The sequence below is a fragment of the Electrophorus electricus genome, chromosome 12 (genome assembly GCF_013358815.1).
Source record: "Electrophorus electricus isolate fEleEle1 chromosome 12, fEleEle1.pri, whole genome shotgun sequence".
NCBI classification, from domain to species: Eukaryota; Metazoa; Chordata; class Actinopteri; order Gymnotiformes; family Gymnotidae; genus Electrophorus; species Electrophorus electricus.
In genome coordinates this window covers 7,847,637-7,863,436 of record NC_049546.1, presented here as the reverse complement: position 1 = coordinate 7,863,436, position 15,800 = coordinate 7,847,637, and the positions used below count along the sequence as shown (strand labels likewise).

General features: G+C 41.5%; 1 protein-coding gene across 2 annotated transcripts in view; it reads left to right on the top strand.

Moving 5' to 3' along the window:
• The first annotated feature begins 202 nt into the window (after positions 1 to 202).
• Positions 203 to 15,800, top strand: part of map1ab (microtubule-associated protein 1Ab) — a 36,133-nt gene continuing 20,535 nt past the window's right edge. Inside the window, exons 1-2 of one of the 2 annotated variants that reach the window (XM_027013865.2) lie at positions 203 to 336; positions 3,224 to 3,325. In XM_027013865.2, coding sequence (XP_026869666.2) covers positions 267 to 336; positions 3,224 to 3,325 — 172 coding nt within the window. In that variant the 5' untranslated portion in view covers positions 203 to 266. Of the gene's footprint in view, positions 337 to 3,223; positions 3,326 to 10,282; positions 10,454 to 15,800 lie in introns of those variants that run through there. The other variant, XM_027013866.2, reaches the window with a different exon arrangement.

Below are 15,800 nucleotides of genomic sequence, written 5' to 3'. Positions count from 1 at the left end.
GACGCGCGTAAATTGCTCCCGGATTTCGCGATGTTTCTCTCGCCTTGACCCTCCCACCCTTAACTTCGCAAGTTGAGCCCGTGGCAGAAGCAGTTGTCATGGAGATTGATTTGGGCCCAGCGTCGGCTCCAGGTACTGTTGCCATGGAGATTCCTCTCCGAGGCGCGCTATCAGCTGTAGAGGAGGACGAAGACACCGATGATCGGCTCCAGCACCCTGGACAGCACCGCCGCCGTGGCCCAACATACAACCGTGGAAACTTTTACATGTTGATTGTGATAGGTGAGATAGCCACAGACCACCAGCTACAGATCGCAAAACAGCACATCGAGCGAGGTGAGTGATGCTGTCTAATCTGAATCATTGCCATCATCTACATGATTATTATTGTACAGATACTGAAAACAAAATTTGAAGTCTTCGAAGCCTACATGATATTATAATTGTGTAGGCTTTCTGTTTGCTTGTATTTTGGCTGCTCAATGCTAGTTAGGTGGGTCCTTTCGCTCAGATATATATTACCGTTAAGTTAAAGTAACCACATCGCTTTGTGAAAATTACTGAAGAAATGTAGGAGGCAGGATTTTTGTGCCGATCAAGTTTTAATGTCATGTTTGCTGATCCATCACTTAACGCTAGTCTACTTTAAGTTGTGCGAGAAACAGAACTGCGTGGCAGTTGTTATTGTACAATATTGTACTATTCCTGCAAAGTACAAAATATTGTAAACGTGTATATCACTACAGGATGACTCAGTATTAAACAATTTCATGAGGTATTTTCTTCCTCTGAAAAGAAACTGCATCTGATGAAACCACTCCTGTTTGGCATCGCTTATAGCGCATACTGCGGCGACGTCGAGAGAGTTGTTGCTGGGCACTGCGCCATGAACGTGGAATTACGGCACTTCCTGCTTTGGGTAGCTGGATTAATAGCATTTGTGTTGATTAGATATTTGTTTACATTAAAAGGCTTTGGTATTTTCTTACAGATAGGTGGTATGTCGAATAAGATACATGACATAACATGACGTTCTTGTTTCAGCTGAATATGTCTTAGCTACACTAGCCAGAAAGGACCAAGCTGTCTTAGCAAAGTAATGACAATGTAAACAATGAAACAGACTTTGTGTTATCATAGCTTTCATTTAGATCTCCCTTTTTTGCCAACTTAGATTAGATCTTAGATCTAGTGCTGATCATATAATATGTTTTGCATTGCGTTAACGTACTATTCGACTTTCACTGGACTTAACATTTTAAGATCACAGATATTTTTTTTTCCTACAGTGTACAGGCAAACTAGTCTCTAGTCACTGCAATCATAGAATAACATGTATCCAATCATTTGGAACCTTTAACTACAGCTAAAAACACATTCTTGTTCAACTTAATGTTATTATAGCAATCTCATCATAAACATACTGTTCACATAATATACTACACACTTTCACAAGGAGAGTCACAGGCAAAGATAACATACATATATTCATGAAAGCTCACTTTGTTCCTCATGTGAATGTGTACACTTATCACCCGAGAGGCAACCTTAGTGAGCACTGCTCCAAAAAAACCCAAAAAACTAAAAACAGATTAATTTATACTGTGAGCATATATGATTGGTTTATTGGACAATGCAGAGACTCCATGTTTAAGTCTCAGAATGTTAGATCATCTGACATGTAGCTTCTTTTGTTGTGAAAATCTAATTAGCATAATATAATCTTCAGAAGCCGTATGAAGTTTACAGTTAAACTTTTACTGAAAGAATCATACCAAAAATGATGTGTAAACGCACCAATGTTACTTGGTAAATATAAACCTTATTGCTGTTAATAAAGCCGTATATATTGTTTATAATCAAATCGGAAGTCATTGTATCTAGGACTATGTCATGACATAATTCTTTCCATTTCTTTCTCATGTGTACAGAAGTTATTGTTTGATAAACGTAATCAAGTTTGCACTTTCTTTCTTTAGATTTTTCCATCTTTTTGCAGTGAGCCTTGTATTCAGAGAACACTATATACCTAAAGCTTAAGGGCTTCCCATCTTTGGATCCATTTTTTCTTGCAAAGGTCAATTTTGAATATATTTCATAGTCCAGTGTTGTTTTGCAGATAGGCTTAATTTGTGTCTCTGGCCTGATTTTATACACAAAGCAGAACCGAAAATGCAAAGACACTCTGAAAGTAAGGCAGTTGTGTGGAAGACTGCTCTTGACATATTCATCTGGCTTCTCTCAGCATCCAAAGGTACTGATGTAAAATGCAGGTGCTGAAAGCTTCATTCAGAGAGATTAGAAAACAGCTGTGTGCATGGCTACCCAAACACCATTCCATGGAGGCTTAGAAAGCCTCCATGGAAAATTTACCAGCCACAAAATTATTCAGCACAAAAGTTTGTTTTGGCTGCCCAGAAACAACCAAAGAGTACTTTTCCTTGGACTTTATATATTTTTCATGTGTGATTAACAACTGAAAGGGAATCTTTATTCTTCAAGAGTCTCATGGGTCTTTGTGCATGTGGGCTGCAGCCAAAGATCTCTTACTAGCCAGTGGAAGGGAGGAGCTTATGGGAGTATGGAGTGTGGGGGGAGGAGGCCTTGTATCTTATATACCTGGTAAGTGACACAGCATTTCAGAGCACTGCAGTGTGTTTATTTTTAATACTAAAGAACCAGAATCTAAGGAAAATAATATCCATGAATAATTCTGAAGCATAGTGGTAATGAAGAAAAGGAGAGAGGCATGAGTATTTGGTTTCACCAATTCAGAATGCTGTGTTCAGCGAATCTGTCGCAGTTATCATGTAAACCATCTGCATTTTTGCTCACTGTTATGAAACACTTAATGAGATTCCACAAATAGTTGGTTGACACAGGAAATATCCCACAGAAGTTGTGCTAGCAGTGAGAGTGGACACAGAGCATCAGTGCACATTGGTTCCCAGGTGATTTTTTTCTGAAATTGGCACAATCACCTAAAACATGGTCACAACTGGATCTTTCTTGTCATACTACAAATATTTAACTATGTCAGGCAACACAAAGTGAAAGATTTAAAGAATTGCAATGCCATTAAATGCTTAGAGAGATGAACCACATGAAATTGAAGTGGATGCAGCATGAGTGTTCCCCCATGCCTTATGTGTGGAGTATAGTTGCTTGTTTCTCTGTCTGCAGGATGTATGCAGTAAGGTTGCTTGCTTTAATCTGATTGCAGGGATCCGCTCATGGGACACCAGCCTTGCAGCATGTGACCTGGACCATGAGCTGCAGCTCTTCATAACACGACACTCCGCCCAGTTCTCTGCAGAGGTCAGAGGTCAGTCTCATTTTGAACCAAACACAAAGAGTCTAATGGGGCATCATAGCAAAAATGAAACACATAAATACGTTTTCATTTCTTACTTTCAAAGCGGGATGTCAGAAAATATTTGCTTATGGGTATCAGGGCTCCAAGGACACATGTCGTAATAACAGGACACAAGGCAATGCAGCTGGTTCAGCTCATGGCATACTATACTGTGTAACATGAGTGAATTGTAGATGCCCCCTCCCACACACGGCAGCTCAGCTCACTGCACTGCTAGAGACATCACAGTGCTGATGGGAGGAGAGACTGCATGGTCAGCCTCTACTGCTGCAGTGTGTGTGTGTGTGTGTGTGTGTGTGTGTGTATGTGTGTGTGTGTGTGTGTGTATGTGTGTGTGTGTGTGTGTGTGCACGTGTGTAGGTATCTGTATGTAGGTGTGTATCTATGCGTGTGTGCGTGTGTGTGTGTGTGTGTGTGTGTGTGTGTGTGTGTGTAAATATGTTTGTATATGTGCTGGAATGGGTCTTTAGTGTATTGAATAAGCCTGAATATGGGATTCTCAGGCAGGATTTAAGGGCTCTGGTGTGCTTCAGTCCAGTCAGGATGTGCTGGTAGTGCTATTCACTTTCCATCTTATGCAGGATTGTGCTTAGGCTATCTGAGGCTTCTTCATGTTTTTGCAGGGTTTAGATACATTATACCACATAGCTATAGGAGATTCCTGACTAGTGGCAAGCAGCCTTTAATTCTCTGGTAACAAATACTAGCAATGATGTGCTGAATTATGTATACTTAGATAATTGTATTCCTTTTAAATCAAACATGCTGACTCCTATGATTGAAAATCCAGATGAACATTAAAATGAGTGAAACTGGTTTGTTTCATGTAATGATTTGTTCAGTATCAGCGAACTAGTTATAAGTTATGCCTCTGATTATGATGGTGGAAGTTGCCATTTCACAGACTCTGATGTCAGTTTTTAGTATTTTTTGTAATGGTTAAGGTTCCAGTTTGCTTAGAAAAATCTGATCTGATATCAGCATAAAAGAGTCTCTGCTGGTTGAACATTACTGAAGTGCAAGTAATGTAGTACCTCCAGTGGTATCAGATATGCACACCAGGGTGACATATTGATGATCACAACACGCTGGTTCAAATTCAAAAAACAGTTTCACAATTTGCAGTCACCCAGTATTTAGTTCGAATTTACACTTAAATGATCCTATATCTGTCTTTACAAATACAGCCATTCAGTTAATCAAAAATTTAATGCAGCATTTAATTTTTGCTTTAAGGCAAACAACTACTTCTGCTTCTGCTCTATTAGATGTTTCTAAAGCAGTGTTTTTGTTAGTTGAGTGTGTTCCACTGTTTCCATGACTGCATGCTCCTTAGGCAGTGCCAATAGGTGAACTATTCAAGCAGGAGGGCCAAGACAATACTAGAAACTCCTGCTGAAGGGCATGATTATATATGTATATGTATGTATATGTATGATTATATATTTATATTATATATTCATTATATCAGATTGCGATGACTGGTCTATGAGCTGGTGACTGACTGGAACTGCTACTTCTCAATGACATCTCTGACTGTGCTACACCACATTATACCATATCACACCACATCACACAACTGCACAGCATAACACACCACACCATATGAAACCACAGCACAGCACACCATATCACAGCACACCACAGCACACCATACCACACCATATCACAGCACACCACAGCACACCACATCACAGCACACCATACGATATCACAGCACACCACTGCACAGCACAGCACACCTCAATATATCACACCATATTAAACCACATCACAGCACACCATTCCACACCTCACCACAATACTCCATACCATACTATGCCACAACACACCACATCACACCACAGCACAGCACGGCACACCACGCCCCACCACACCACAGTACAGTATAGAACACCACAGCATACCACACCTCACCATATCACACCACAACACTCCACAGCACACTAGAGCACACCACAACACACTACAGCCCAGCACAGGCTCCTGAGTTCATACTATTTTCAACCATATTTCAACCATATGCACAGATCTACATCAGCTATGCAGCACAGGGGAAATGCTCCAAATATTATTGGATATTAGTTTAGGATTGTAAGTAGATGGTTTAATATAAACTTTGATTTACCTGGAGATCTTGTTATGGTGAGTAAACATGGCTGCTAAAGCTGCTTTAATACAGAAGTACAAAATTCAAAATAACAAGTACACATGACTATAATTAGTTCAAGACATCAATTTAGAGAATATCACACTAGTCATAAAAATTGAGTTTAAAAATGTAGCTGACCTTTTGAAAATATAAGAGTGAGAATATAATATTTAGACTTCACAAATGGAAGCATATGATACCTTGGTTTAAAATATATAATCATTACATAATATGAAAACAACTGCTATGTTAGAAGTGATGAAAGGTTATGAAGGGTTTAATGTTTCCTTTATGAAGGGTTTATGAAGGGTTTAATGACACTGCAATGAATCAGCACAAGAACGCTTAAAAGGTATGATGCGATGCCCTCTTGTGGATGTAAACAGTGTACTGCAGATTTGCACTCAGGTCATAGTGAGCCCTAAAGTTGAAAGTAAACCCTGTAGGGCAGTAGCATAGTTGAACATGTCACTGCAACATCTGGCTGCCCCAAACTGTTTGTGCTAAACAATATGAATAGACAAAAATATTTCTGCAGCTCATGGCCATTTTATAGGTTTCGATGGTGTTTGATGATAGATGTGAGTTTTCTGATCTGTCTGAAGACTGGCCTGTTTGTCTGTATACTGCATTAACCCAATCTTTCAGAAACATTCTAATCTTATGACCTCAAAGGTGAGAAGTGCCCTCAGCCTTCACATTGGATAGTAAGGTGTATGAACACACACATCAACTCTCACACACACACACACACACACACACACACACACACACATACACACACACACACACAATCCTTAATGCTGCATTAAGAAACTATAAATGCAGCCCATCCCTGATGGAGTGGGGCTGACCCATATCAGCAGCATATCTACCCCGATTCAGTCATGGTGCCTTCATGAGTTCCTATGCTCCTTCATTTCTTCAGGGGAGCTGGAGAGGGGTTCTGAGAGAAAATGAGAGAGAGATAGAGAGAAAGAGGTGGCATAGTGATCAGTGAGCTCACTATTGCTGAGTCATAGTGATCGATGAGCTCACTATTGCAGAGTTGCTCTCTGTTCCACAACATGGTGGCCTGCATTGCTGCATCAGTTAGGAATTCAGCATACTCAAAGGTTAACGTGTAGGCAGAAACATTAGACTTCTGAATATAGTTGCTGGTACTAAACAGGACAGTGAGTAAGCACTATATGCTAGTGTACTGAGTTACCCCTGTGAGTAGGGCTGCCATGCATTATGTCATCACATTAACCCCTGCAGCTGGAGCCTGGCCCTGACCTGTGACCTGTGAGTTGCTAATTTCCTTTACCAAGCCCTGTGGCTTTGCCTCTGCAGAGTTGATGATTATTACACCTGCTGTCTGAGCTTGGCAAGTGTTATATAAGCATACAAGCATTTCACTCTTGATACCATATTCCAGCTTCACCTTTTGTGTGGGTGAGCTGCACAGGTATTTTGGTAATGTACATAAGGACAGCAAATCACAGAGACACACAATGCTATTCAAAAATGCTGATGCATTTACAAGGGTAACCAGTGGTTTACACATCAAATGACAAAAAAGAACATCAACCAGCAGAATCAAAGCTTAAGTAATATATTTAGAATATATATACAGGTTTAATACTATATTCAGCGGCCATGCAACTGGCTGGTTTCCTGTTCCAATTATGTAGTGAATTGGATACTAAAGACCATAGGATGCTATCATTGCTGTTCATTGTATCATTGAGTTTATCTGCCTCTGTTTCTGGTCTCATAGACTGAAGAGGACTATGGACAGCAGGTTTTTACAGTACGATTTGAGAGCTTACTCATCCCATCTAGGGTTTTTCTATTAGTAGGGGTTTTAAACTGTACCCAAAGGCTCTGAATTTCTAAGGGATTAAAAGCAAAACAAAATTCACATTATAATTTCATTGGATTCAACTATAGGTGTTTGGTGAAAACAACTCTACTATAAAATGTATGTATTTGTAAACAATTCAGCAAAATACATTAGTCGTCATTAGAATGGGCAATTCTGATTTTTGTTTGGGCAGTTGGGCAGTTACTGATAGTTGATGTTTACAGTGGACTTTGAAGTCCAGTAATAATTTCAAGATCACTCTACTTCTCTCTTTTTTCCTCTATTTTCACATAAACTCTTGTGGATTTAAATATTTCTTCATGTGTCATTGGGCTTTATGGGATACAGTACTATTTTGTGACTACTGACATGGAAAACTGTATCTATACAGTGTCTAGACTGACATGACTATTTGAATTCAAAATTAATGTAAATACTGCATTTTTAGAGCTGGAGGTTGTATGTCACAAGTTTGTGACAGTTATTGCTTAATAGGTTCCATAACTAAGGGTTTTTCCAGGATGTTAATTCATGGGATTTCAGACTTCCTCAGCAGGGTAGGTGAGCCATAAATAATGGATTGTGTTGAATAATTTAGGGTTTGGATATTGATATCACTGCAGAATGATTCCAAGCGCAAGCTTTGCATCACCAGTCAAGGTCCTCAGGCACTGATTTCTCACCCCATTTTTGCATCATTGAGCTATGGAATTCCTTGCAATAAAGTGTAATCTTTTCCTTTGTTGCAAGAGCAACCTGGAATCAGTGCTGCTGGAGACTGTGTCAGTAACACCAGGTACGTGTATGCTGAGTCAGTGCTGAGTGCTGGAATCAATGTTGAAAAAAAAATGTTTGAAATCAATGATGAAAAAAAACATTTGAAATCGATGTTGGAAGTGCTAGTTGATAAAAAACAAAAACATTACACCTTATTTTTCAAATAATAATGGACTTAATCTTCACTATTATGATGATGATACTCAAATCTATGTTATCACCAAAACTACCCTGCCACCTCGTACCTAATATCTTGCTTTCAAGAGCTCAGACAATATATGAAGAGTAACATTCTGAAACATTGATAAAAATTTAATTTGTATTATGGAAAACCTCACTGACTTCTCACTCAGCTTAAATGGTGTGACTATAAAACCTTTAATAGTAGTCCATAAATGACCTAGGTATACTTTTTGATTCTGTCCTTTCTTTCAAACCTCACATTAAGTCTTTGGTCAAAATAGCTTTTATTCTTCTAGCATCCTTTTTTTTTACTGGTCTTTGCCCTCTGCTTTCCAAAAAAGATACTGAAACTCTAGTTTGTGCTTTTGTATCATCCTGCTTAGACTACTATAAGTCCCTTCTCATTGGTTTTCCAAAAAACAATTCGCTCAGCTGCAAGGATACTCTCCTACACATATTCCATAAAATCAGCTGATATCACTCCAATTTTATTTCAGTTTCTCTGGCTGCTTATGTTCTGCTTTGCATTCAGTTTAAACTCCTCCTACTAACACACAAATTTTTACATTTCTATATGGTCTATCCTCAGCCTATTTAGTGGAGCTCCTGCACCCCACTTGCCTTGCCTGAACATTTAGGCCCTTTAGACTGTCCCATCATTCAGACTGGTCACTGCTGGTGGCAGATTGGTGGCATTGTCACCAAACTATGGAACACATTCTGTTCACCACTTTTCCTCACTTTCCTCCTTCAAAACCTAACTCTGTTCACTGACCTGCTCACTGAAGTTCTTTTTTTAATGTTTCCTTATAGTGACCAAGGGTGTGAGAAAGGTGCTATATAAATTGAAGTGTTGTAACAAAACAAAATGTGAAAAAATCAAGGGAGGGCGAATACTTATGCACTGTATATTTTCTATAAACGAAAGATCTATACAGTTTAAGATGTTTTCTGCACCCATAGAGATCCCAGATACAAATGACACATTACTAGATAAATGTAGCATTAAAAAAGTTACTGTGTTTTACGGTGATTGCATATGTGTCATTTGTCCCAAGCACCTCCATCATTGTACTGGTGCTGAATAACATCAGATGAAAGTGAGTCAGAAAATATCTGTGACTGCTCAGTTGGGAGAGGACAGGAAATATGAGTCATCTGGATGAACAGCCACATAACTATAAACACTTTGCACCAAACAACTGTCTGGAATGTAGATCCCTCATCACACCTTCTCCCAGACGCAGCGCAAGCCACCATAGCACAAAGGCATTCAGCACTGATATCCAACAGGGCAAAATAGAAGCCCAGCAGAGTGGCTGTTCTTGTTCTTTAGTTATGGGGCTAAAAAGCAGGATGTCATAATTACACTATATTTTACAGGTGCCTGAGCAGGTATATTTGCATTAACATAAAATAAAAATAGAAAAAGATTCTAATACTTCTTTAGGTATGTTAAATGTATAGGAAAGTGATTTGTCTCTTGAGCCTGTTTGTTGTGCATATAGATGTGAATGCTCCCATTGCTGCAGATATATGCCTGCGTCTTATCCTGTGAACTCTGAAACCACTTTGAACCCATGGGAATTCTGCACTTTCATATTTATACTTTCATATTTCGCTGCTGAATTAATGTTTTAGTATTAAACTTTGCTATTACACTTCTTGAATTCTGGAGAATGTTTATCAGATTTACAGGCAGGACTGAAAAAGTACATTAATGCTTTTACTACTCCAGCTATCTGTCCTTAACGCAAGGGTTTCGTGATGAAAGAGTCACTAACCGCACTAACCGTTAGTGCATAGGTGAGTATATTGACACTCCAAGCCCGCCTCCCCCTCCCGTCCCTCGCCAACACCTCTTCCCCCACCCCAGCCCAGCCCGCTCCTCCTCTTCAGCAGTGGCTGCGTCTGTAGCACTATTGGCGAGAGGCTGCAGCCAAGGTTGCTGCAAGCAGCTCACTTAGCTCTGAAGCTGAGCCTGTATCGAAAGAACCCAGCCCACACTCGGCCCCTCCCTCGGCTTGCTCTCCCGACCCACACAACGACGACTACTGCTCGGCGTCCGTCAGTTGCTACACAAGACGCCCCATTAAAGTGGCCAGCATCAGCAACGGTATGTAGTTGTACGTAGACAAATATGCGGTTTACAACGGGCATTGTTACTGTGTGCATGTGTAACTTGAAATGTAGACCCTGTGACTTGTTTGCGCTGTCGCTGTTTTCGACTGGATGTCTTCTCTCCGTTTATTCATAATTGTCGTTATACTTTGCAACTGAAACAGTGACGTCGTGAAGTGCAGGCGCCGGTGCTTCTCTTCATTTCACTGCATTTTAGCGAGTTTTATCAGTTGCTTTTGTATCCTTAATATTGTAATGACATCGATTACGTTAGCCTAAGGAAGTACCAATAGAACACACGGCAATGACATTTATATAGTGCTCAGTCCGAACAATTTCACGATGACTGAAGGAAGAATTGAGTAAATATCTATGCGGTTAAATGCGTTATAACTGTGCCTCCGATGATCCCAGTCACCCTGCGCTTTATTCCAACTAACCGGAATAATGTAGGGTGACAGCAGTATTTGGTTTTACAGTTGATGAGCCACTTATCCTTACTGCGTATTTAGGTTTCAAAACATCGAAGACTGCTCATCGAACGTATTATGAACTACTGAAGGAGGATTGCATTTGACAGAGACTTGAAGGAGTTTCTAAGTCATTTTATGGTCTCGGGAAAGGCTTCGCCTACTCTGACTAAAATGTCCAGAATGACGCACTTTTGCAGCATCGTGAAAACAGGCGCTGAAGACTGATCTAATGTATTAAATCTAGGTTGCTTATATGCAGCATGTTAATACATTTGTTTTGTTTATGCTAAATATTCTATAAGAGTTTGGATGTCGAACCTAAATAGTTAGCGTTTAATTATAATTTTTTTAATTAGGCGAGGAGGCGATTTGTTAGTCAGCCCACGGCAGACCTGGAAAAATACTGGATCAGAACATATTTTCGGCTATCGTCCTTGTACATACTCATGTCGCATTAAGGGTATATATACTTAAAAAAAATCGTGCCATTATTTGCTGGTCTGTGACACCGTGCACTCTCCGTTAGTGCAGACCTTGAGATAGTAACAACATTAAAGGGAAGGAAAAACCGAATGGTATGCCACAATGTGTTATTGTGGACGTTGTTTTCCTATAGACCAAAATCACTGATAAACCAAAGGACCTACTAGGTTTAGGTGACTCTGTGGTTCTCATTAAGAGTCCAACAGAGTCTTACTAAAGTACTGTGTTAGAGTTGCATTACATCATTGACTAGCATATATTTGTCGAATTTGGTCACTTTCCTAAGCTTGTGGCTGGTCATATTATAAACAGTGTTTCATATTTGGCAATATAACATCACCTGAAGTGCCATGAGTGCAGTCCCATCTAAATACTGTACCTGCTTGCAGTCTGTGTACTGGAAAATGCATTTCATATGGAAATACCAGCTCATCTTAGTGCCGCACTGGTGGTAAACTGTGTCTGAGCAATGGCACTAGTAGAGATTAGTAATTCATACTGACCTGAAACCAAAGTGGTAATAAGGTTAAGATAATAAGATAAGGAAAACTAGTTCTGGAGCAGCATCTGGACTGCTCTGGACTCCAGACAGTAGATTCAGATAGAGCATATTAGACTGCAGACATCAAAGTAACATATACATATCAAGAGAAACCTTCAAAACATCCATTATTCATAAGAAATCAATACTGAAATGATTAATCTTCCACTCAGATGTGGCCTTTGGCTTTCATGAGGTGAGTTTCCCTCGTTAGCTGTGGGTTTCGGATACAGGGCTGTCACTGCAAACCCGCCTTTGCTACAAGGACCTCAGAATAGGGATAATATAGGCCAGTGTAATCTTATCTTGTGCCTTGGACTGTGAGGAACAACCCAGAAGTTCTGCAATGCCAGCAAGTCTTTTTGGGGTGACAGACCTCCAGCTATTGCCTCAGATGACCCACATTCAAATCGGGTTTTGCCACCTCCATCACACCATGTCTGTGGTCATTTGTCTAATAGACGAGCTTCACGTCCCATTTGACTTTATGATAACATACACAGGGGCTGAAGGACATGTCTGTCTGGCTCAGTGTTACTAGCGGCCATAAAGGGAGCAGACAGGGACAATCAGCGGCCAGGCTCTACTGAATCACTCATTTCACTTGGTTCACTTGACTCTGCAGGAAGTAAAGGACAGAGCCCAGCCCCTTAGCTTACACTTTAGACAATCTAGCAACCTAGTAAATGACCCTCATTATGCTCAGATGCTTATTATGTGAGCAGCTGAGGCACTACTCATTTGGCTAATCCTTCTGGATTTAGTTGAAACAAAGAGCCACAGTATGAGGGATTAATGAATTGAAAGGTGCTTCAGCCTGCAGGTGCTGGTCAGGACCCGCAACCACTACTAGGACACAGCTTTAATTAAATCGAGTTTTCCATCCCCAGCAAACACAAGCAAACACATTGCACCTTTGTCCAGTGCCTGTGCTGCAATAGAATGTGCTAGGGGAATCCATTGGGTTGTTTTTCTTTGCGTACACCCTGCTTGAGAGTCTGTAATCAATGAGTCACAGACAGAAAAATTTAGGCCTTGTAACAGCTTCAGTGACAGTTTGATTCATTCCTGTAAAATGGCCTACCCTTTCCAGTGCATTAGGCATCCCTAGTGCAATGCTGATTGCGAGACTAGGGAGATGGGTATGGTTAGCTCTGCTGCAGTAGTCTGTGTGAGTGTAGAGGGTTCATGGAGCAGTACAGGCATGCAAAGATGCATCCTGTGTGGCGGTTAAGGGTGTTTTGCTGGAAGAGGTCCTGAGACATGATGTCACGAGTCCCTGCTGTGAACTTAGTCTCTCTCTCTCTCTCTCTCGCTCTCCCCTCTTTGTCAACTGTGAAAAATTTTGTCTTTCATTACTGCTGCTAGGTGACTATGTTGGTGGATATGTTGGAGGCTGCTCAAACTGACATTACTGCTGAAAACCAGCATTAGATTTGTGTTTGGCTTTCCTGCACCCATTACTACAGCACTCTATCAGTAAGAAGCCTCTCAGTCACTCAATTGATATTACTGTTACTATTTTACAATTCAACTTTTTAAAATGAAGGCATGTGTGTCATGTAAGGTTGGTTAAGAGTCTTTGGAATAAGGTAATTAGGGACCAATTTTCATTCATATTTGGTATTGATATGATGAGAAACAAAGCATTTTAAAATTGCTGCATGCTATTAGGAAAGGAATGTGTAGTTCCTGGTTTTGGCTTACTAAGGTTTTAAAAAGGTATTATTTGGCTAGACTGAATATGGGTACTATTGGCTGTTTCTGTTTTTCCGAACCAGGAAATAAGGGCTCTCCATTTAGTGCATTTGGTAGTTCAAAACATTTTCTCATTATATTATAAGCAAGGAACTAGATATTGTTATGAACAAAAAAAAAATTATTACAAGATTAGTTTTAGGTGAAATTCCTTTTATTTCAATTTTAAGTGTCATAGATGGCACATTTTTGCATCTTTGCTATATTTAGTTTAAATTAGGCCTCAAAGTCCAAGACAGTGAATCCATCAAGTCAGGTACTCAATAGTGTTCTTGTAACATTGCTGTTGGCCCAAGTGCCGCAGGGCAAGGGGCAGGACGCACAGACTCCCTTGACATTGTGTAACATTTAATGACATAAAACACAACTGTACACAACGTTAAACATAGAACACTGATACATTACTAGACGATTACACAGAAACAACGTTACGGCTAGAATACTCTAGATTGAAACATAAGTAGTGACAATGACCAACAAAGTGAGTACACATGGACAGGGGTTTAAATAGACACGAGACATTTAACATTAAACCCTGTTCACCTGTGTGCAATCCCGGGGGGGGGGGGGGGGGTGGCGTGGTTACAACACAAACAGTACACGTGGCTCCCTCTGCACGCGGCAGGCCATACCACGTGACCGAAGAGGGAGGAGCAGTCCGTGACAGAACCCCCTCCCAAGGGGTGCGGCTCCCGAAGCGTCCACCTGTGGGACTGGAACTATCAGGCTGCAGTGCATACACAAACACTGCACGGTTTTGCCGAGTGCCCACCTAGTACCAGATGGGCCAGGAACCGCCAACCGGGGAGACTTTCGTAGAAGGAAAGAGGCAGCGTCCCTGCCTCTCTCAGGGTATTCCGGTACGCTTCATGTGAAGTGTGGGGGGGATCATTCACCGAAGACGACCCCTCCTTAGGGGCACGGTTCCTGCTGCTTCCCCTTCCAGGATAGCGAACTGCAGGCTGCCGTGTGAATACACACATGGCACGGCACTGCCTGGTGCCCACCTAACACGAGGCGGGCCAGAAACCTTCCTCCTAGGAGTCTTCCCCGAACGAGGGAGAAAGGCAGACTTCCTGCCTCTCTCGGGTCCATCCAGTATGCTTCCCACAACGTGATGCGCCTAAAAAACACACACAAGGCGCAGACACTTATAAACAATAGCGCCAGTCTACAAACATATAAGGTGCTGAGCTGCAGCACCTGCTAATTCCACAGGCGCTGTAGACATGTCTGTGGCCACTACAGACACGCAGGGGTGCACCTCTGCCCCAGTTCTGGGCGTGCTCCTCCCCTGAACGTTCCTCCTCTCCTCCACCACTCTTGGAGCACCCCAGAGGCAGTTTGTCTCCGGGGCTTTGGGCGGACCCCTGCAGACTTGCTGGCGAGTCCACTGAAGGGAAGGGGCTGGGGCTTTAGCCCTACCCTCCGGAGATCCCGCTGGCTCCACCCAACCACCCTCTTTACGGTCCTTGTGGGGCACATTGGTCCTCCTCGGCCCAGGCCCGGTGGCCTCAGGCCCCCCCCAAGAAATTCCTGGGGGTGTTGCCCTCCACCTCTGGAGTTGACGCAGACACTGGTCGCGGCCCTCTCCCCAATATTCTGGGATCCAGATGGTAGTGCGGGGGGTGCCTATGTACCCCCCGCTAGGAAGTCCGTCCTTCGCAGAGGGAGTAGGCTTCCTGTGGTGGTTGGTCATTGTGTAACGTTGCTGTTGGCCTGAGTGCCGCAGGGCGGGGGGGGCGTGGTTACAATACAAACAGTACATGTGGATCCCCCTGCACGTGGCAGGCCGTACCACGTGACTTAAGGGGGAGGAGCAGTCCATGACAGTTCTGAATGGTGTAATGTTATAATGCTTATAATGCTTCTTCATTTATTATTAAGTATTACCATATTTTAATTTAAATTTAAATATTATGTCAGGGCATATGAAAGGTCTCACTATGGTAAATGTCCTTTGATTCAATAAAATGAAAAATGCCTTGATAGGCAGGAAACTTGTCCTAGCCACCCTAGGACTAGATGCAGTCATGCTGTGTCATTATCATTATCAAGCTTCTATTCTGTTGTGCAAAGAAACTAAG